General features: G+C 39.4%; 1 protein-coding gene across 1 annotated transcript in view; it reads left to right on the forward strand.

Annotated features, from left to right (window-relative positions):
- The window catches only part of Abca5 (ATP binding cassette subfamily A member 5), a 62,768-nt gene that overhangs the window by 25,584 nt on the left and 13,614 nt on the right, over nucleotides 1–23,570 (forward strand). Inside the window, exons 15-27 of the mRNA XM_032912363.1 lie at nucleotides 686–776; nucleotides 950–1,089; nucleotides 2,488–2,607; nucleotides 4,079–4,280; nucleotides 5,737–5,906; nucleotides 8,115–8,242; nucleotides 9,031–9,168; nucleotides 10,362–10,475; nucleotides 12,596–12,766; nucleotides 14,444–14,557; nucleotides 14,903–15,037; nucleotides 15,786–15,860; nucleotides 17,738–17,829. Of these exons, the coding sequence (XP_032768254.1) occupies nucleotides 686–776; nucleotides 950–1,089; nucleotides 2,488–2,607; nucleotides 4,079–4,280; nucleotides 5,737–5,906; nucleotides 8,115–8,242; nucleotides 9,031–9,168; nucleotides 10,362–10,475; nucleotides 12,596–12,766; nucleotides 14,444–14,557; nucleotides 14,903–15,037; nucleotides 15,786–15,860; nucleotides 17,738–17,829 (1,690 nt within the window). The remainder of the gene's footprint in view (nucleotides 1–685; nucleotides 777–949; nucleotides 1,090–2,487; nucleotides 2,608–4,078; nucleotides 4,281–5,736; nucleotides 5,907–8,114; nucleotides 8,243–9,030; nucleotides 9,169–10,361; nucleotides 10,476–12,595; nucleotides 12,767–14,443; nucleotides 14,558–14,902; nucleotides 15,038–15,785; nucleotides 15,861–17,737; nucleotides 17,830–23,570) is intronic.

Raw genomic sequence — 23,570 nt, forward strand, 5'->3', positions numbered from 1 at the left:
TCATAGAGGTGCTCTTCCAAACACAGCACAACTCCAGAAGGAAAGGAAAGCAAGCATTCAGCATAAACTTGGTTTTGACACTAATCAGAACCTTCCCCCACTCAGATTCCCAGTTGCTAGTCAAGCGCCAACTTTGTAAGTAGATCATTCTAGATAGCGCTCACTGGCCTGTTAGCCATTTCTGTGCAGTTTTGTGTATGTGTACATTAACACACACACACACACCCCCAGGACAAGAGTTTGAATCACTGTAACTTCTTTTTCTAGCTGATCGTATAGGATTAAATGGATAAGTCACTTATGTCTTCAGTCGTATCTATATCAGAAAGAATTTAGTGAGCTAACATCTTTATTTTGTCATTATGTCTCCTTTCTTTGGTCCATCTGGTTATAAAGGAATCATGAGAACTCTTGGATTACAGGCTTCTTTAGGAAGGCTCTGAGCTATTTGGAGTGTGTACTCTGGAGTCAGGCTGCCTGATGACAGTTCTTGGCTTCGCTGTTAGTAGCTGTGTGAAACATGTTTAAGCAATGTGGATTTGTCTTCTCTCCATGTTCTCATCGGACAGAATAAGTGATGATATTCTGCTGTCTTCCTTGTAAGGTTATCACAATGATTAATGATAGAGAACTTAGATGCACGCTATTGTTAACGTAGAAATTGAAATGTGAATTCACTCTGTAGACAGGAAAGCTGTCATATCACAAGGAATGCTGAAATGTGTTGGTTCTTCAATTTTCCTGAAAAGTAAATGGGGAATCGGCTACCGTCTGAGGTAACTAACGCTTGTTCTTCTGTTCTCTTACTCTGTTTGTCTTCGCTTAACCTACTGTACTGTTTCCAAGGCTTGCCGTAGCGTGCCTTAGGCATGCTTAGTGATAAGTTTAGAGCACTGAGAGCGTATCCATTGTTTGGTGACTAATCACGGTCCTGGCTTGACTTTTCTAGCATGTATATAGACAAGTACTGTGCCACAGAGTCGCTCTCGTCGCTGGTTAGACAGCACATCCCTGCGGCTGCTCTGCTGCAGCACAATGACCAGCAGATTGTCTATAGCTTGCCCTTCAAAGACATGGACAAATTTTCAGGTATTTTATTCTCACTTTCTTGGTTGAATAGAGCTTCTGTTTTGGGAATAGGTTTTTCTCTGCCTGTTTTGTTTATTTCTCTATATAATGGTCTCAGCTGGCCAGAGCTTGCAGTTTTTCTGCTTAAGCTTGTCTTCAAACCTGGAATACTGCACACTAATATGTATGATTTTTGTTTCTGTCTTTTTACAAAGAGTACACAACTATCATTTGTTATTTTAAATACTTAGTGGAAATAAAGAAAAATATGTGTATGTTGTTAAGAAAACAAGAAAATTGGGGTGGGTTTGGTGGTGCCTGTCTATACCATAGCAGCTGGGGGACAGAGACGGCCAGAAGATGGTTATGGGTGTGAGGCCAGTCTAGTCTGCATAGCAAGTTCCAGGCCCACACAGCCACTTTACAATGGGAGCCGTGTTCCAAAGCCTGCAGAGCTGTTCGTAGTTTTCCTAAGGGCGAGGTGGTGTGTGTGTGGTTTCCCTGAGGGTGGGGTGGTGTGAACGTGGTTTTGCTCTTTCTTTTTGTCGTTGCTTACTGTATATGTGTGTAGGGAGACTGTTCATGTGCTTTCAAATAATTTCTAATTTCAGAATAAGTTACATAGTAATTCTTTTAATTTAGAATTATTTTGTTTAAGTACTATAAAATATTAACTTTAGTTTAAAATATATTAAAGTTCTAATGAATATTTTTCCATAAATATAATTTCCATGGCATTCTGTGCAATTTATAATGTTAAAAGTATTCTGACAGCAAAATCTTTGAGTACCGCTATGCTGGCTAAGTAAATTTAGTCCTTCCTTCCTTCCTTCCTTCCTTCCTTCCTTCCTTCCTTCCTTCCTTCCTTCCCTTCCTTCCTTCCTTCTTGTGTTGTGTATTTTTTGTTGTTTGTTTGTTGTTTTGTTTTGGAGATAGGATCTTAGACTACAGTGCAAGCTGTCTGGCTGTCTTGGAACTCACCATGTGGTGTGGGTTTGGCTTAACTTCCTAGCAGTTCTCTTGCCTCAGCCTCTGGAGCGCTGTGAGCACAGACGTGAAGAGCCTGCCTCAGACCCATTCTCCAATGGCATTTCAGACTTTGTATTAGTTGAATGGCATTGTAGGTCAATTTATGTTGATTTCGTTTTAAATCATGTGTGTGTGTGTGTGTGTGTGTGTGTGTGTGTGTGTGTGTGTGTGTGTGTGTGTGTGTGGGTGTTTGCACGTGAGTACGGGTACCTGGGGAGGTTTCTCAGAGCATCAGATTCCTAGGAGCTGGAGTTAAGTTAAGGCACCCCACCCTGGGGATGGGGAAGGACATATAAGGTGCTCTTAATGGCTGCACCATCTCTCCATCCATCCATCCATCCATCCCATGTAGAGTCCTGTATCATTTGACCTATTTCTCCTTTCTTTTAGGCTTGTTTTCTGCTCTAGACATTCATTCAAACCTGGGTGTAATTTCTTACGGTGTTTCCATGACAACATTGGAAGATGTGTTCTTAAAGCTAGAAGTTGAAGCAGAAATTGACCAAGCAGGTAAAAGCAGAACTAAAAAGATCAGTTAATGAACTGGACAATGCAAATAGTTATGTAAGTAAATGAATTAGTTATGCACGCATGTGAAGTCCGTGTTGCCTTGTGGAGCCAAGGATAGAAGTAAGTAAATAATTGAAGTATTGCTAATATGGTAGAGATTACAAAGGCAATGACGTGATATTCTTGGAAGGTCTTACTGTCAGGGATGGCTTTATTGAGGTGGCTGAGCTGAGATGCGAATCACCAGAAAAATTTACATACGCCAAACATCTTAGGGCAAAATGTATTAGATAAGAAAGTTTCCACTTCTCAGGTGTTGAGACATAATTAGATGTCTTTGAGGAACCAAAACGCAGGCCCCCATGGTGGGAACCATGATGGAAATAATTGGTGTTGCTATCAGAGAGTAGCCAGAGGGCTGGGCTGGGTTTTGCCTTTGAACATCTGAAGAGCTTCCTTTAGTTGTGAGTGCAGTGTCAAAGGTCTAAAGGAAGGACTAACTTGGTAATCTCTGGCCTGTTTCTAGTGAACACACTCTTGGCTGGGAAGGTAGTTCCACAGTAGAGGTCTTGTCTGGCATCTGCAAGGCTGGACTCATGTGTAGCATTGAAAGACATGTGTGATTCTGGAGTGATAGCTGCAGTGTGAAGGATGAACAGAAGGTCAGTCAGGAAGCTCGTGTGTAAGATTGGGCTTGAATTCGGGTGGCCGGACAGTGTGCACAGAGTGCACTTGTACTGTGGATCGCAGCTTGTTAGGAAGGGGTCAGGAGTCATTCTCAAGTTGTTCATTGAGAACTTGATGTAGTTGCCACTTCCTGAGAGCAGAGGAGCAGCCTTACAGAACGGTAGGTAGGATGTGTGTTTGCCTTCACTATCTGAGGTGCATCAGAGGCTACGTGAGGTGTAGGGGCTCGAGCTAGAAATCCTGAAGTCACAAAGATGCTGTTATGGAGATGGGGAGGAGCCCTTGGATGGGGAGAGCAGTCAGTGGGGGAGGGGGACCCTGATGTGAGCAGCAGGGAGAAAAAGAAGGGCTGACAATGTGAATTTTTCTTCACAAAAGAACAGAGAAGCAAAATGATAGTAAAAGCTGTCTTTGGTGCAAGAGAAAGTGGACTCTTGATTGTCAGATACACCAAGTAAAACAAGGAAGGGAAGAATTTGGAAACTGGAGGTGAGAGGCTTGGTGGTGAGGAATTCAGTGGTGACCTTGCTGGGAGCGTCTTGGGTGGTGTGGCCAAGAGCAAAGCTGGAGCTGTGGTATGTCGGATGAGACAGTGAGCTGAGCACTTTGTGATGAAGCTTAGCACGTGTTCAGTGTCCATAGATGATGCCAAGGTGTGTAAGAGTTCCATTTTGATCCACATCACGTCCAGATGTGTTCTGTAACGTTGATGTGTCTAAGTTTTTGATCTTTCTATTTCAAACATTCCAAAGTGTTTTTGTTGTTTACTTTTATTGGCAAATAGATTATAGTGTATTTACCCAGCAACCACGGGAGGAAGAGACCGATTCAAGGTCTTTTGATGAAATGGAACAGAGTTTACTCATTCTCTCTGAAACCAAAGCTTCTCTAGTGAGCACCAGGAGCCTCTGGAAGCAGCAAGTATCTACAATGGCAAAGTTTCATTTCCTCTCACTGAAGCGAGAAAGCAAATCAGTGCGCTCTGTGTGAGTATAATTACCGTTCTCCTCCGAAGGCCTGCCTTTCTGAGGTTGCAAATAGAATTTGCTCTCCAAACATTTAAATAATGACACGTACACAGCTTTGTACTCCTGAAAGATTACATGACAGTTTGACAGTCACAGTAACTTTATCACACATCCATGGTACTTTCACCTTTTCATTCTTATCATCTGTCTGTCTGTCTTCTGTCTTCTCTCTGTCTGTCTGTCTGTCTGAGACAGAGTCTCACTGTGTAGCACTGGCTGGCTTCCTCCACTTGTCTCTCTCTGCCTCCTAGATGCTGGGATGAAAGATGTGTGCTTTTATGTCAAGCTCTACCCGTTTTTCCTAAACTGGCATTGTCTCATCTCTAAAATCATGAAGTAACAAGTAATATTATCTAATGTCTAGTTTTTGAGTTATTGTCAGTACATCTAAATTTTTATTTTGAATTTATATAATTTCATAATGTTTCTATCCATTAAGCTTTACAACTGTTTTTAGTAAATAGCAAGAAAGTTAAATTTATCCCTCTTTATTAGATGAAGAAAGTTGAACCGTAAAGTTCTATAGCTAGTAAACCCAGGATGTAAAGAATTCTCCACATCATTTAGTCTCCCAGTTCATATCTCTTCTCCTCAGTCTCAGAATGACTGATGGAAAGTAGCATCCTGCTACATGTACCACATGTCTCTCTTTTTAGAACTAAAATGATTGTAGGAATAAAATTTTATAAGAAGGACATTCATACATATCTGAAACATTCTGGAGTTACTTGAGGTTTTGATCAAGTTCATTTAGTGAAAAACAAATGCTAGTCAGGTATCTGATTGTTTCTATGTAAGCGGTCCTGAAAAAGTTTTAAGTCAGTGTGTTTTAATTTATTTAGTTGAACATCATTTTGCTAAAGCATTTTCTGAAAACCAATAAAAGTGGGTAATACGGTAATGTGTGTGTATATGTATATGTGTTGACAGTATATTATATGATAGAGATTGACAGCATCTCAGTGCAGCAGTAGCAACCAGTGTAATCGCTCTGTGGTAAGGATGACTGTTTTCACTGTAGCCCTGTCCCTGGGTCCGATGCTCGTACCTGCCCTGATGTGGCACTTTCTCCTGCATAGATCAGCGGCACGAGCATTCATGGCCGTACGGCATTCCTTAGCAGTGACGCTTATATGTAGTTTAAGAGTAAATCTAGTCTATATGTACTTTTCTAACTTTTCCTTCTCTACCTCAAATTTAATAACCTTTATATTTGATATTGCATTTCGTTTCCTCTCCAATACTATTATCAGGCCATTTTTGGTAAATTTTTAGGAAGGTTTTATTTTTCTTTGCTTTTTGTTCTTGTTTTGTTGTTTTGCAATTGAGTATTGAATTGATACTAACATGAGGGAAGATAGCTAATAGATTTGTATGTTGATGTATATTAAGCTATATTATTTTTTCCTTTCAGGTTGCTTCTGCTTTTAATTTTTTTTGCAGTTCAGATTTTTATGTTTTTGGTCCATCATTCTTTTAAAAATGCTGTGGTTCCCATCAAGCTCGTTCCAGACTTGTATTTCCTAAAACCTGGAGATAAACCTCATAAATACAAAACAAGCCTGCTGCTTCAAAATTCTACTGGTGAGAGCGTGTGAAGGTCTGTGAGTGTGTGTTGGCCGTGGGCGGGGCGAGGGGTAATGCAGCTCGGAGATTGGGCTTTTAGACCTTTTAAAGATAAAGCAAGCACGACCCATTATTGTAAAATTAAATGAAATATTTACCTATTGACCTTGAATGATAGCAATTTATACTACTTGCAGTTATTAAATTCTTTTTAAAAACAGTAATTACTGGCATACTTTATCTCAAAGTTTATGATGGGCTTAATGAATTTTAGAGTGTGTAAGATTTTCTAAGCAAGAGTTTATAGTATATAGTATTTACACATCTTCATTGAGATGCTAAAAGCTCATCAAGAACTATTGAAGAATTCACTATAGATTAAAAAGAAAGCCTTGGGTTGGGGATTTAGCTCAGTGGTAGAGCGCTTGCCTCGGAAGCGCAAGGCCCTGGGTTCGGTCCCCAGCTCCGAAAAAAAGAACCAAAAAAAAAAATAAAATAAAATAAAAAGAAAGCCTTACTTACATATAAATATCTACAACCAGCCAGGCGGTAGTGACATTGCTTAGGTAAGCAAACATATGCGAGTTTGAGGCCAGCAAGTATGGTTAACAGAGCGAGTTCTGAGACAGCCAAGGCTAGAAACCCTGTCTTGAATAACCAAAACCAGAATCCAAAACCAAAAAAAAGCACCAAAAACCCCTAAAGCAAACAAGCAACCCCCAAAAACCAAACAACACAAAACAAACTACAGCTGAATATCTTAAGTTTGCAGTTAATAATTTCGTATTTACTATTTTTATTCATGCTTTATAACTGACGAGATTTTTTTCATATTTTTATGGACTTGAGCTAATTTTAAATTAAGATTCTAAGTTTTTAAAAATGAAAACTTAGTAAAGAATCATTCATTCATGATCAGCGTTTCTATAACATCTGCTTACATAATAGCCTGTGGCCTGTAGACTGTTGTAGAAACTATTTACTTTTGCAGTCATTACAGTGAAATGCAGTGCCGAGTGTGATACATGACCTTGCTATTTTCTGGGAAAGATGCATTTAGCAACAAAAAGTTCTCCAACTCAAAAATATTTTACAGTTTACTTTTTTCATTTAGAAATCTTATCTTTACTTTAAAATGTATTTTGCATTGCTAAAATATAGTACTTTTGTGAGATCTCATACTTTTGAGTTTTTATGTGTATCTAAAAATTATATATGTATCTCAGCCTTTCTGTTCTGTTTTCATTTCTTTTCCTTTGTAGAAATTCTAGAATCTTCATTGTTTGTCCCTTCTGTTGCTTTCCATATTATTGTTTCTTGTTTTTGGAACAACACTGCCACTGCTGGTCCAAAGTGAAGCATGTGCATGTGTATCCACACATGTATTTAAGACATGTCTACATAATACACGAGCACATACTGAATATTTTCTTACCCTTCTTTGGAGCATAAATCACATAGTTTCTTCCCTTGTACTGTAGCTGTTTTGTCATCTACATAGCCACTCTGGTAAAGTTAGGAGATCAGGTAAGGTTCTGGTTAGGAGAAAGTTTTGCGTCAAAAGCACCGTTCTTTCTGACGTTCAGGATTGGTACTCGGTCTGCCCTGCCATTCTGTTCAGTTACTGAGTGCTTGGTTTTGTGGGAGTTGGGTTTCTGTGAGTCACATTGTGTTTTGTGATGGTGGAGCAGGACCTCTCCACTAATCAGACATGATGCTATGCAATTAAACGTGAACAGGAGTCAAGCGTTTTGGAGGGGAACATTTGAAGAATGTAGGTAGAAGACTGATTTTTCTGCTTAGCTACTTGGTATAATTAAATTACCAAATAGATCATCTTTACTTTTTAGTCATATTTCATGACAACTTTATACTGTTATTAATATTTTTGTAGGCAGCAGGTAAAATTTACTCAATACTGTATGCCAGGTTTTGTTTAAAGCTCTGCGCGTGTGTCAGACACTAATTGTCATAAACTGTACTTAGGTAGTCACACTTCTTCCTCCTTGTCAGAGGAGGAAGCCAGGATCTAAGTATCATTGTGGCTTGTTGGAGGACGTACGGTGTAAGTTGGTACAGCTTGGATTTGAATCTTGGCCAGCTGGCCACAGTGTCTAAGCTGGGGAGAAAGGGTCCCCTTGAGTGACTATTCTGCTAGTGTTACTAAAAGTCTCTGGCTGTTTCTTACCTAAGCTGATTTCTATTATTCTTATTTTTCAATTACAGACTCAGATATCAATGATCTTATTGACTTTTTCACACAGCAGAACATAATTGTGGCCATGTTTAATGACAGTGACTATGTGTCTGCTGCCCCTCATAGTGCGGCTCTCAATGTGGTGCATTCAGAAAAGGTAAGAGCGCTCCATGTGTGCCCTCATCTCACAGTTGGAAGGCGCTAACACGGTTCCTGAAATTAATTGCCGAACCCATCCCATTAGTCTGCTTTGAAGTAACTGTATTAGATGTGATAGCTGTATTAGATGTAAGTGACCAGTAAGCATTTTTGATTTTATTTTACATTATATTTCTGCTAAAATTTCTGCATATTGCAAGCCAGGTTATCTTTAGCTATCACTATTTTTCCTATCACTTGTTGAAGCAGTTTTTTTTTATAATATCTAGTAAAATTTAATTAATGAAATAATTAATCCAATAAGGTTAGTTTGCAAGAAAAGTTTGGTCCTTAGCAATATTAGTATGCTTATGTCAAGTATGTAATAACTCTTCTTTTTTTTTTTTATCTTTGTGGCTTTTTACAATGATTCTTTTCTTTTTTTTCTTTTCTTTTTTTTTTTTTTTATTAATTTGAGTATTTCTTATTTACATTTCGATTGTTATTCCCTTTCCTGGTTTCCGGGCCAACATCCCCCTAACCCCTCCCCCTTCCCTTCTATATGGGTGTTCCCCTCCCCATCCTCCCCCCATTACCACCCTCCCCCCAACAATCACATTCACTGGGGGATCAGTCTTGGCAGGACCAAGGACTTCCCCGTCCACTGGTGATCTTACTAGGATATTCATTGCTTCCTATGAGGTTGGAGCCCAGGGTCAGTCCATGTATAGTCTTTGGGTAGTGGCTTAGTCCCTGGAAGCTCTGGTTGCTTGGCATTATTGTTATAACTCTTCTTTTTAATTGTAGGACTATGTTTTTACTGCTGTTTTCAACAGTACTATGGTTTATTCTTTGCCAGTAATGATGAACATCATTAGTAACTACTATCTCTATCATTTAAATGTGACTGACACTATCCAGATCTGGAGTACCCCGTTCATTCAGGTAAGCAAGCATATGAAAGAGGGATCTATCTGTGGAAATCTTAATGTTAAAAATTGAGGGGGCAGGGTTGAGGATTTGGCTCAGTGGTAGAGCGCTTGCCTAGGAAGCGCAAGGCCCTGGGTTCGGTCCCCAGCTCTGAAAAAAAGAATTAAAAAAAAAAAAAATTGAGGTGGGGAGTTTAGGAGTCTCCAAGATTACCTGGCTTCAAGACCAGAGCAGCTTTATTTGATGCTGATAGATTTGCAAAACAACGATGTATTAATTGTAGACAAAAAATGAACACTGTTTAGTATTTGTGTGTGTGTGTGTGTGTGTGTGTGTGTGTGTGTGTGTGTGTGTATGTAATCTAGTTAGATAGTGAAAGACATCTCGAGTCACCTAGACAACCATTTTTACTAAAGTATCAAATGTTGAAGACCGGAGGCAGTGAGACAGTGACATACTATTTCTGTGTCATCTGATGAGAAAGTGGCCAGGGCCAGGGTGCTTATTAGACAGTGGGTGCTGTTTTCATGCAGAGTGCCTTCCCTGTTTCATAAGTGTGCCATCTGCATAAAAAGGGTGAGGATGAGTCCAGGATTTGCTCCTCCAGTGCTTGCTTACGCAGCATGTACACGACACTGGCTTGGTCTCCAGCATGAAGAGCAGGGTGAAGGGGGGCAGAGATGGACTTGTTGAGGGTGGGGCTAATACAAAAGCAGCCTTTGCTTCAGGCATTTGGAGTTCAGCTCCTTACTGCACTGCCTGAGAAAATTAGCTGATTCCTTGACTCCTTAGGGTGACAAGGGACATGGAGCTGTAGGCATCAAAGTCACCTTTGTCTGGGAGTCCTTGACTCCTTAGGGTGACAAGCTTGGATATAGCTTTTCCCAAGGGGAAGGAGGTCCAGATCCTGTTTGATGAAGCCATGAAAGTCTTCACACAGTCAGTGAAAACACCAAACACCGTTCCTGGGACTTTCTTATTATGTCTGGCCACTGGTGGATATGCTAACTGTATATCTCACATATTAATTAGTGGCAGAGTTGGTGATGTAATCCAACACGTCTGTTAATAAGTGTTGTTATTTATTCTACCCCTGTGGTAGATATCATCATTGCTTAGATCCTTAGAGATTTAAATGTTCTTTCAGGATGTTCTAAGGTATTAAAGTAATTCTCAGATTCATTTTCTATTTTGTATTTGTCTTTCAGGAAATTACTGACATTGTTTTTAAAGTTGAGCTATATTTTCAAGCAGCTTTGCTTGGAATCATTGTTACTGCAATGCCACCTTACTTTGCCATGGAAAATGCAGAGAATCATAAGGTAATTGGTCATGTAAAAAATTACAGGTGTCAGGTTCTGTCCAGCTTGAGGACCAGAGTCCAGTCCTTGGAACCCACACATGGAAAGAAAGAAGTGATTCCTCTAAATTGTCCTCCCATATCCACTCATGCCATGTACACGGGGACACAGAGAAGTAAATGTAAAGAAATTGTTTTTCAATCTAGCTAAAATAAATAACTAGGGGCTGGAGAGATGGCTCAGCAATCCGGAGCACCAGCTTTCCCTGAGGAAAGACCCCGGTTCAGTTCTGAGCATCCACGTGGCAGCTCGCAGCTGCATGTGACTCTAGTTCCAGGGATCTGTACCCTCTTCTGCCCTTCATTGTCCCCTTCATAACCATCACTCACACATACACACATACGTGAATAAGTATATATCTTAAAAAATAAAATACTGGGGCTGGAGGGATGGCTCAGCAGTGAAGAGCACTGACTGTTCTTCCTGGAGGTCCTGAGTTCAATTCCCAGCAATCACATGGTGGCTCACAACCATCTGTAATGGGATCTGATGCCCTCTTCTGGTGAGTCTGAAGACAGCGACAGTGCACTCAATACAGAAAATAAATAAATCTTAAAAAATAAAAACAGTTACAGGTATCAATTCTGCTAGTTAAAAGGGTAAAAATAAGCTGTTTGCCTCATAGAAAACTTTCAGAATATTCAATTTAGTGAGTTTCTTAGTTATATTTCTATTGCTAGGATAAAACACCATGACCAAAGCAACTAGGGTTAGGGAGGGTTGGCTTATAATCCAGACAACAGTCTATCACTAAGGGAAGTCGGCAAGGAACTCGAGCACAGCGAAGGAACATAAGAGCAGGACCCAGAGCAGAAATCATGGCGGAAAGCAGCCCACTGCCTGCTTCCTGGCTGGCTCTTGGCTGCCTCACCTTGTTTTCTTACACCGTAGACCTGTTCTCCGTTCCTGTGATTTGTGTATTTCAAGAGCATATACATGTAATCACAGTACACAGTTTTGGGGGGTTGGCTTTATTTTTACTACTTTAACTTCCTAGTGTTTCTTGAAATTCATGACATTTGTGTCAGGAGACTCAATAGTCTATTTTCTTTTATTACTGAGAACTATTTGAAGATATGGGTGTATTATAGTTTGTATAGTTTACTTGTTTAAAATCATCTGGACTGTTGGTAGGTCTCACTATTGTGAGTACGGTTACTATGAATGTTTGCATACAGGTGTGTGTATGAATACTAGTGTTTACTTGTATGAATGTCTGCACTGCAGGCCTGCAGTACTCACAGATGCCCAAAGAGGGCGTCAGATTCTCTGAGGCTGGAGTTGCAGATGGTTGTGAGCCTCCACATGGGTGCTGGGAGCCAAAGCTTGGGCCTTTGGGAGAGCAGCCAGTGCCCATAGCCTGACCTATCTCTAGCACCCTGCTTCCTCCTCTAATCTTTGTGTCTTGTTCCCGTCTCTCACTCTACATCCTGCTCTTTGATGTAATACTCTTAGTTAATATGAGCAGGTAGTTTAGACGTGGTACAAATCACATGAGTAGTATTGTTAGGTATCAGGACTTGGGAGAATTTTTACAAAAGGTAAGTAATGAGCGCACGAGAAGGAAAATTGATTATTTAAGTTCTAATATGCATGAAAATGCCAGCGTGAAACCATGCATTTATGTACGAGGCAATTATTTTAAAAGTATTTAAAATGTTTTCAAGTGTATTTCTTTGCACCAAGTTTCTGGGGTTCTGTGCACATGCAGAGGATACTAGGCAGTTTTTTAAATACTATGTTTAGCAGTGTTTTTATTAAAGGTAGATGTTGAGCATTGGAATCCTTTTCCATTTAAACTTTACTTCATTTACTTTTGTATAGCGTCATATGACTATGCTTGGTCACTCATCAATGACACACCCATCATTTCTATGCTATCTTTTGTCTTAGTGTATTTTATTCTTAAAAATTCTGTTGACATTGTGAAATCTCATAAATGAACCCAACTAAGGGCTAAAATGAATGCATGGAAAGTTACTTTTTGTTTTGTTGAATAAAATCAAAAGTTCTACAATAATTGACTTGCTTTTTATTTGTAAAATGATTAAGGTTTTAATAGTTTCTCTTTCTTTTTTTAGATCAAAGCTTACACTCAGCTTAAACTTTCAGGTCTTTTGCCATCCGCCTACTGGATTGGACAGGCTGTGGTGGACATTCCCCTGTTTTTTGTTGTTCTGACTTTGATGCTGGGAAGTTTATTTGCCTTTCATCACGGACTGTATTTTTATCCTGTAAAATTTCTTGCTGTGGTAAGTTTGCATCAGTTGTGCTCATGGTCTTTATAGTTAAGTATTTCTTAAAATCTATTTACATATGAACATGACAGCTGTAATCTGAATAACGTGTGTATTAGCTTCTTAAAACAAAATGAAGCAAAAGGCTTTTATTGTATATGATACATGTTATTCAATTTATATTACAAGTTTATATAAAAAGAAAGCAAATCACCGTTTAAACATAACCCTGAAGCTGTGCTGGTCTTTCCAGTAGACTAGGTGCTTGCATCAGGCACCTAAATATAGCCATCCTTCCGTCTTCTCATGCCTAAATATTTTACAAGAAAGGACTCGGTTTTGTAAAAAGACTTGATTTAATTAATTCGTGTGAATGGGTGTCACAGGTACGTATGTGTATATGTGTGCTAGCCAGGGTAGTCAGGGGTCCTATCCCTCAGAGCTGGAGTTACCAGCATTTGCAGTTTGCCTGTCTTGTTACGAGGGTACAGAATCTATATGCCAGTTCTCAAAGTTGCCTGGTTCTTAACCAGTGGGCCATAGCGAGAGCCCAGGGAAACAAAATCCTTTCTCTTAGGTTTTAAGTTTGTCTGCAAATGTGAAAGAAATATATAACTGACATTTGTGATCTGTGGAAGTTTTAATTAAGAATCCTTTGGTTAAATGTCTTTTTTTTTTTTTTTTTGTTCTCTTTTTTTGGAGCTGGGGACCGAACCCAGGGCCTTGCGCTTCCTAGGCAAGCGCTCTACCACTGAGCTAAATCCCCAACCCCTTAAATGTCTTTTTAATAGAAAAAAAGCAAAGCAGCACAGAGCCACATAAGAGGGTGCTGGGTGCAAACCTCGCTTTGTGAGAGATCATTTGTATTTGACACATTAATTCCCACCCTGTAAAATAAACATGGAAGTTACAGTAAAGCCAGGCGTGGTCGTGTTTGCCTTTAATCCTAGCACTTGAAAGAAAGAGGCAGACAGATCTCGTGAGTCTGAGGCCAGCCTGGTCTATGTGGTGATTTCCAGGCTAGCCAGGACTATATTATGAGACCCTGTTTAAAACACAACCAAAAACCTAAACTAAAACAAACAAAAAGTTATACTGTGATGTGTTAAAATGATTGCTAAGTACTAGAGAGATGGCCCAGCAATTAAAATAATTTTGTTATTTTTGCAGAGGATTTGGGGTCAGTTCCCAACACCAACATGGTTTCTCACAATCATGCATAACTCCAGTTCAGAGGGATCTGATGCCCTCTCCTAATCTCCATGGACACTAGTCATGTACACGGTACATACACGGTCCATGCAAGCAGGGAAAGCACCTCATGTGTTAAAATAAACACGTCTAAAGGCTTCGGAGCATGGTGGCTTGTGTGTGAGCGATGGATAGCTGTAACTAGCCGCAGTGGTGTGAATGCTAAGAAAGTGAGAGAGTGTTTTACTTGGTATAAAAGTTTACAAGTAATATGCAACCTAAATCACTTGGTGTTGCATAAAACGTTAAATTAAAGCATGACTTTTATTGGCTTAATAGAGCTATAGATTATAACTGTTTAAATAACTACAATGACAGTTTTGGGAATGATTTGTTGAAAATGAAATTTGATAAATACAATTACTTAATATTTTAATATTTCTGAGCTATTTTACAATGTTATTAAGTGCTCATTTTTATAGAAACGTTTCTGACTTACAGGTTTTTTGCCTCATTGCTTATGTGCCCTCGGTTATTCTGTTCACTTATATAGCTTCGTTCACCTTTAAGAAAATTCTAAATACCAAGGAATTTTGGTCATTTATCTATTCTGTGGTAAGTCACACTTTTATATTATTTCAGCTTTTCAGGTCAGCTTAGGTAGAAGTCGGGCACACCTTGGCGCTGGGGCACAGGGCTGGGGCACAGGGTGTGGTGGCTTTTCCATGGTGGGCGCCTTGACCTTCCTTCTACCTCATCTCCTCTGCGAGGCGCTGCTCACAGTATTTACAGCCGACAACCCCTGTCAGCGCACTGCTGCTTCCTGGCGTGGGACCGTCTCCGGCTGCATGGTTTATTTGAGGATCAAAGGCCTAGTTGGATGCTGAGGCACTATTTGTAAATAAATCTATGAGAGATTTGCAAATACTCCATCACCTGTTTTCTCCTGTCTCCTTTTAGACAGCATTGGCTTGTGTCGCAGTCACGGAAATAACTTTCTTTCTGGGGTATGGAGTTACGGCTGTTTTTCATTACACCTTCTGCGTAGCCATCCCAATCTACCCGCTCCTGGGTTGTCTGATTTCTTTCATAAAGGTATGTCTAGTGGATGTTTCAGAAAGTCTAAGGTCTAAATATACATTTCTTAATCTTTAATGTCTTAGTTCTTGTACTGAAAATAGCAACAAATAAGATGATCTGCTAATGCTTGATCATAAAACCAGCAGAGGGATTTAAAATAACAGGAGTTTTCAAGTCTGATTTCCAGTTGTCAAAGGAGAAAAACTTAACACTACATGGTGTCTGATGCTCAATTTGATATGCATAATTTGATGTATGATCGGCTTTAGTCAGTTCTATATTGAGGAATTCCTCAAGGATTGACTACTGTATTATATATAAAGTGATGAGAGAAAATTGAGTGTAAGAGATCCCTCAACCAGAAAAACATAAAGGAAAAATTCCGATTAGTTTTGAGCATAGATAACTCAAGATATTTCCACTTTATTAGGAAAAAATAAGTAGTTGGTAGGAGTAGGGGCGACTATGAGCAAATGATATTGTATGAAATTCTCAAGGAGTTAATACAAAGTTTATATTAATTAACCAGTAAGTTTGTACTTTGATTGCTAGATGATTTCCCCACTTTGGTTTAATATGTCTGACTATACTTGCCCCCAGAGACATTTTTAGCAAGGAAGATTTTAAGCTAGATATAACACAAGATATAGCTTATTAATAGTAACAACTTATGTATAGAGATCACATATTTATGACTGAAATATATTAAACATTTTAAATACAAATATTTGTGTACATATATAATAAAAATGTTTTGTTGTAGGGTTCTTGGAAGAATATACCAAAAACTGAGAATGCCTATAATCCCTGGGACAGACTTTTAGTTGCTGTAATCATGGTAAGAAATAAAAACCTATTTTCCTGTGTTCATGTGTCCTCATAAGAGTATTAGTGGGGGGGGGTTGGGGATTTAGCTCAGTGATAGAGCGCTTGCCTAGGAAGCGCAAGGTCCTGGGTTTGGTCCCCAGCTCCAAAAAAAAAAACCAAAAAAAAAAAAAAAAAAAAAAAAAAAAAGAGTATTAGTGGGGCTGGAGGGATGGTTCAGTGGTTAAGAACAGTGGCTGCTTTTCCAGAGGACCCAGGGCCAATTGCCAGCAATTACTTAGCACCTTACAACTTAACTCGTGCTGCAGGGGATTCTACGATCTCCTCTGTCCTTTACAGACACCAAGTGTTCATCTGGGATACAGAAATTAACAAAGGAAACAAACTAAAAATCCGCATACACATAAAGTAAAATTAAAAAACTAAAAATAAGTGCAACTGTTACAGGTTGAGGACATAACTCAGTTATTAAGAATGCTTGAATGCTTGGCCAGGGGCTGGAGAGATGGCTCAGTGGTTAAGAGCACTCATTGCTCTTCCAGAAGTCCTGAGTTCAGTCTCCAGCAACCACACGGTGGCTCACAGCCATCTGTTACAGGATGTGTCTGCAGACAGTGACAGTGTACTCAGGTACCGTCAATGCGTCTTTGAAAAAGGACGCTGGTCCAGTATGAGGAGCCATTGATTTAATCCTGAGTACAGTCACGGCCAGGGTAGCGATGCATGCCTGTGGTTCCAGCACTAAGTAGGCGGAGGCCGGCCGCTCAGAAGCATGAGCTGGTCCTCAGGTTCCATAGCACAGGATAAATAGCCCTGTTGGGGCACCGGGGGAGGGGAAGCCCTTGGTCCAGCCAAGGTTGGACCCCCAGTGCAGGGGAATGTGGGGGGGGAAAAAGGGGGATGAAGGGGGGAATACCGTATGGGGGGGGGGGGGGAAGGAATGGGGGCTTATGGACAGGAAACCAGGAAGGGGAATAACCATTGAAATGTAAGTAAAGAAATATATCTAATAAAAAATTAAAAAAAATAATTTTGAAGACTAACTTTTCATGCCTACTATTACCTACTAATTTTATATGCCCTTGAAATATTTTGGTGCTTGCCAAATATTAGAAGCTATTTATCAAATCTGTTACCATATATTTATACATTTTAGTAAATTTTATGTAAGTGATTCAATAGTTTTTAAAAAAATATTTGTAATTGAAATAGAATTATCACTCGCTCACTCAAAAAAAAAAAAAAAAGAATGGCTTGGTTGTCAGTGCTGTGATTGTCCTGTTAGGTATGGCACACGCCCATAAGTTAAGTGTGTTATGCTAGTGAATCTGCAGTTTTGTAGTAATACCTTTATTTTCCAACTATCTCCACTACCATGCTACTAATTCTGTTTTAATAAAACTGGCTTCCTCGGAGGAAGAGCTTAGCCTTTTATTGTTTGTGAGACAGGGTCTTGAGAGCGCAGGCTGGCCTCGGTCTTATGATCCTTCTGCCTAAATTCTTTGGTGTTGAGGTTAAAGCCAGTGACAGATTCCCAGCTAAGTTTTTATCTTGATTATATTTGTAAAACTGACAGTAAATGAATTTATAGGGGCGGAGAATATGGGAAGAATTGCTTTATGGAAAATAATGTTACTTTGTTAGTGTTAAAGTATACGGCTGGGGTTATAGTTGGTGGAATAATAAAAGCTCTGTGTACCTGAAGCCCCGAATTCAACCTCAAGTACCAAGGATCTAAACACGACACGGTACTTTTAAATGTCTTTATTACCACAAACGTAAAGCAGTTGGATTTTCCCCTGGTCATGGTAAAGAACTTGAGTTATGTAGTCCTGGTTCTGTGGGAAGAGGAGATGATGTAGTCACGAGCTGTTCCTACTCTTTCCTTAGCCCTACCTGCAGTGTGTACTGTGGATTTTCCTCTTACAACACTATGAGAAAAAACATGGAGGCAGATCAATAAGAAAGGATCCGCTTTTCAGGTTAGTTTCAGAATTACACATTATCATTTAAATATCAATGTACTTTTAAACGTGTCCAGCACTTTAAAGTAACAGTATCCATCTACTAACAGTTACTTTCCCACAGACTTTCCCGTGCCTTTAAGCCCTGTGCTACCCCTAATCTATATTCATGAAGTTTGCCTGTTCTGAACATTTTATATATATATATATTTATATTTATATTTATATTTATATTTATATTTATATATATAACATTATATATATATACATATATATAAACTGGGGTTTCATATATATACATATATATGTATATATATAAAACGTAGTCTTTTTTTACTTCATTCTTATGCGTACTATAATATCTTTCTTTTTCTGTAAACTAAACATTAATGTGCAGTGTCCTTCACATGTTACTTGCATGTTTGTTCTGAGTAGTTATATAATACATGAAAACATTGGTTTAGGAAAGAAGACATATATTTGAAACTAAAGACTGTGGTTCTATTAGGAACTTTAAGTGAACTTAAGTTGAATAGTCACCTGCTTTTTCCTGTCTTGGGCACATTAATGTTTAAAGAAGTCAGATTGTGAGGATGTGACTTATTCACTTTTTATTACATTAATATTTATTTTGTATCCATGTGTATTTTTAAAAAATTTTTTATTAGATATATTTCTTTACTTATATTTCAAATGTTATTCCCCTTCCCAGTTTCCTGTCCATAAGTCCCCATCCCCTCCTCTCCCCCTCCCCAAGTCTTTCTTCAGAGACTTGAAGTTCTTGTCATACAAATCTTTCACTTGCTTGGTTAAAGTCACACCAAGATATTTTATAATATTTGGGACTATTGTGAAGGGTGTCATTTCCCTAATTTCTTTCTCAGCCTGCTTATCCTTTGAGTAGAGGAAGGCTACTGATTTATTTGAGCTAATTTTATACCCAGCCACTTTGCTGAAGTTGTTTATCATGTTAAGTAGTTCTCTGGTGGAACTTTTGGGATCACTTAAGTACACTATCACATCATCTGCAAATAGTGATATTTTGATTTCTTCCCTTCCAATTTGTACTCCATTGACCTCCTTTCGCTGTCTGATTGCTCTGGCTAGGACTTTGAGTACTATATTGAATAAGTGTGGAGAGAGTGGGCAGCCTTGTTTAGTCCCTGATTTTAGTGGGATTGCTTCAAGTTTCTCTCCATTTAGTTTAATGTTAGCTCCTGGTTTGCTGTATATGGCTTTTTACTATGTTTAGGTATGGGCCTTGAATTCCTATTCTTTCCAGGACTTTTATCATGAAGGGTGTTGAATTTTGTCAAATGCGTTCTCAGCATCTAATGAAATGATCATGTGGTTTTTATCTTTCAGTTTGTTTATATAGTGGATTACATTGATGGTTTTCCGTATATTAAACCATCCCTGCATGCCTGGGATGAAGCCTACTTGATCATGGTGGATGATCGTTGTGATGTGTTCTTGGATTCGGTTTGCAAGAATTTTATTGAGTATTTTTGTGTCGGTATTCATAAGGGAAATTGGTCTGAAGTTCTCTTTCTTTGTTGGATCTTTGTGTGGCTTAGGTATAAGAATAATTGTGGCTTCATAGAAGGAATTCGGTAGTGCTCCATCTGTTTCAATTTTGTGGAATAGTTTGGATAATATTGGTATGAGGTCTTCTATGAAGGTTTGATAGAATTCTGTATTGAACCCATCTGGACCTGGGCTCTTTTTAGTTGGGAGGCTTTTAATAACTGCTTCTATTTCTTTAGGAGTTATGGGGTTGTTTAGATGGTTTATTTGTTTCTGATTTAACTTTGGTACCTGGTATCTGTCTAGAAATTGTCCATTTCCTCCAGATTTTCCAGTTTTGTTGAATACAGACTTTTGTAGTAGGATCTGATGATTTTTTAATTTCTTTTTCTGTTGTTATGTCTCCCCTTTCATTCCTGATTTTGTTAATTTGGATACACTCTCTGTGATCTCTGGTTAGTCTGGCTAAGGGTTTATCTATCTTGTTGATTTTCTCAAAGAACCAGCTCCTGGTTTTGTTGATTCTTTGTATAGTCCTTTTCGTTTGTACTTGGTTGATTTTAGCTCTGAGTTTGATTATTTCCTGCCTTCTACTCCTCTTGGGTTTATTTATTTCTTTTTGTTGTAGAGATTGTAGGTGTGCTGTCAAGCTGCTGACATATGCTCTCTCCTGTTTCTTTTTACAGGCACTCAGAGCTATGAGTTTTCCTCTAAGTACCATTTTCATTGTGTCCCATAAGTTTGGAATGCTGTATCTCCATTTTCATTAAATTCTAAGAAGTCTTTAATTTCTCTCTTTATTTCTTCCTTGACCAAGTTGTCATTGAGTAGAGCATTTTTCCACTTCCATGTATATGTGGGCTTTCTGTTATTACTGTTGTTATTGAAGACCAGTCTTAGTACATGGTGGTCTGATAGGATATATGGGATTATTTCTATCTTCCTGTATCTGTTGAGGCCTGTTTTGTGATGGATTATATGGTCCATTTTGGAGAAGGTTCTATGAGGCGCTGAGAAGAAGGTATATCCTTTTGATTTAGGATGGAATGTTCTATAAATATCTGTTAAATCCATTTGGTTCATAACTTCTGTTAGTTTCTCTATGTCTCTGTTTAATTTCTGTTTCCATTATCTGTCCACTGATGAGAGTGGGGTGTTGAAATCTCCTACTATTATCGTGTAAAGTGCAATGTGTACTTTGAGATTTAGTAAGGTTTCTTTTATGAATGTAGGTGCCCTTGCATTTGGAGCACAGATATTTTGTATTGAGAATTCATTTTGGTGGATTTTTTTCTTTGATGAATATGAAGTGTCCTTCCTTATCTTTTTTAATGACTTTTGGTTGAAAGTCAACTTTATTTGATAATAGAATGTCAACTCCAGCTTGTTTCTTTGGGCCGTTTGCTTGGAAAGTTGTTTTCCAGCCTTTTACTCTGAGGTAGTGTCTGTCTTTGTCTCTGAGGTGTGTTTCCTGCATGCAGCAAAATGCTGGGTCCTCTTTACGTATGCAGTCGGTTAGCCTATGTCTTTTTATTGGGTAATTGAGTCCGTTGATGTTGAGAGATATTAAGGAATAGTGATTGTTGTTTCCTGTTATTTTCGTTTTTAGAGGTGGAATTATGTTTGTTTGTTGCTCTTTTGGTTTCATTGCAAGTAAGTTCTATTCTTGCTTTCTGTACAGTGTAGTTTCTCTCCTTGTGTTCCAGTTATCCATCTATTATCCTTTGTAGGGCTGGATTTGTAGAAAGATATTGTGTAAATTTTGTTTTGTCATGGAATATCTTGTTTTTTCCATCTATGTTGATTTAGAGTTTTGCTGGATACAGTAACTTGGGTTGGCATTTGTGTTCTCTTAGGGTCTGTATGACATCTGTCCAGGATCTTCTGGCTTTCATAGTCTCTGGTGAGAAGTCTGGTGTAATTCTTATAGGTCTGCCTTCATATGTCACTTGAACTTTTTCCCTTACTGCTTTTAATATTCTTTCTTTGTTTTGTGCATTGGTGTTTTGACTATTATGTGACGGGAGGAGTTTCTCTTCTGGTCCAATCTATTTGGAGTTCTGTAGGCTTCTTGTATGTTTATGGGCATCTCTTTTTTTTTGGTTAGGGAAGTTTTCTTCTATGATTTTGTTGAAGATATTTACTGATCCTTTGAGTTGGGGGGTCTTCACTCTCTTCTATACCTATTATCCTTAGGTTTGATCTTCTCATTGTGTCCTGGATTTCCTGCATGTTTTGGGCTAGGAGATTTTTGCGTTTTACATTATCTTTGACAGTTGTGTTGATGTTTTCTATGGTATCTTCTGCCCCTGAGATTCTCTCTTCTATCTCTTGTCTTTTGTTGGTGATGCTTGTATCTACGGCTCCTTGTCTCTTCCTTAGGTTTTCTATATCCAGGGTTGTCTCCCTTTGTGCTTTTTTTCTTTCTTTTTTTTTAATTTATTTTTTAAATTTTTTTCCTCCATCTTTATTAACTTGGATATTTCTTATTTACATTTCAATTGTTATTCCCTTTCCTGGTTTCCGTGCCAACATCCCCCTCCCCTTCTATATGGGTGTTCCCCTCCCCATCCTCCCCCCATTACCGCCTTCCCCCAAAATCACGTTCACTGGGGGTTCAGTCTTGGCAGGACCAAGGGTTTCCCCTTCCACTGGTGTCCTTACTAGGCTATTCATTGCTATCTATGCAGTTGGAGCCCAGGCTCAGTCCATGTATAGTCTTTGGGTAGTGGCTTAGTCCCTGGAAGCTCTGGTTGATTGGCATTGTTGTTCATATGGGGTCTCGATCCTCTTCAAGCTCTTCCAGTCCTTTCTCTGATTCCTTCAACGGGGGTCCCGTTCTCAGTTCAGTAGTCCTTTGTGCTTTCTTTATTGTTTCTATTTCCATTTTCAATTCCTTCACCTGTTTGGTTGTGTTTTCCTGTAATTCTTTCAGGGATTTTTATATTTCTTCTCTAAGGGCTTCTACTTGTTTACTTGTGTTTTCCTGCATTTCTTTAAGGGAGTTCTCTATGTCTTTCTTAAAGTCCTCCATCATTATCAAAAAGTGGGATTTTAAATCTAAGTCTTGCTTTTCTGGTGTGTTTGGATATCCAGTATTTTCTTTGGTGGGAGAACTGGGCTCTGATGGTACCAAGTAGTCTTGGTTTCTGTTGCTTAGGTTCCTGTGCTTGCCTCTAGCCATTGGGTTGTCTCTGGTGTTTGCTTGTCTTGCTGTTTCTGGGAGTGACTTGACCCTGCTGTAGGCCTCTGTGTCAGCGCTCCTGTAGAACTGTTTTCCTGTTTTCTTTCAGCCTTTCCTGAGAACAGGTGCTCTGATTTGAGGTGTGTTGGCGCTCCTGGAGACTGTCTTCCAGCTCTAGGCATGGTCAGGAATCAAAGGGTCCAGCCCCTGATTGTTCCTAGGTCCTTGCACCCAGCGGGGAAAGTTGGCACTGTGTGATTCCCTCTTGGGTCTGGACTGTGGGCAGACGGTAGTCTCCTCTGACTTCTCAGGAGTATCCACACTTCTGAGGGTCCAGCTCTCTCCCCCATGAGATTTGGGTGCAGGGAACTGTTTGGCCGGTTCATTTCAGTCCTAGGCACAGACCAGAACCACAGGAACTGGCGGCTGACTGTTCCTATATCCCTGTGTCCAGAGTCACTGTGCAGTTTCCCCTTGGATCGGGGATGTGGACAGAGGTGTTCAGAGGTGGCAGTCTGTCTGCGGTCTCAGGAAGTCTGCACTCCTGGGTGCATATGGTCCATTCAGAGGACAGCGCAGAAGCTCCTTCTGCCTTGGGAGCCCCAGGGATTGACTTTAGGACATGAGGTTTGGCCGTGGACACCTCCTGCTGCCATCTCACTGGCTCAACAGGATCTGAAGCGCCAATTCTTATGCAGCTCATGTAGTCCTATGTTGGAAGGTCTGGGCGGTTCCTTATTCATCCCATAGTGATGCTCCTTTACCTTTTTAACATTTCATTTTGACAAATAACACTCTGATCACCTTTTCATAGGTTGTTTTTATTTTAATGTCTTCTGACTCTGCCTTTCCCTATTCCTGCTGACGTCATGGGGAGGGGTCCTAGATCCACAGAGCAGTCTTTCCACTCACCCACTGCGGCCTTTGATTCGAGTGGAGCCTATTTTTGTGCAGGGAGATAGAATTCTTACCTATACCATAGCGTCATAAACCTCAGTGTGAGATTTCATCAGTAATTTCTCAATTCCTACTTCTCATTTCTTAGTCC

Source organism: Rattus rattus, chromosome 9, assembly GCF_011064425.1.
Source record: "Rattus rattus isolate New Zealand chromosome 9, Rrattus_CSIRO_v1, whole genome shotgun sequence".
Taxonomy (NCBI): Eukaryota; Metazoa; Chordata; class Mammalia; order Rodentia; family Muridae; genus Rattus; species Rattus rattus.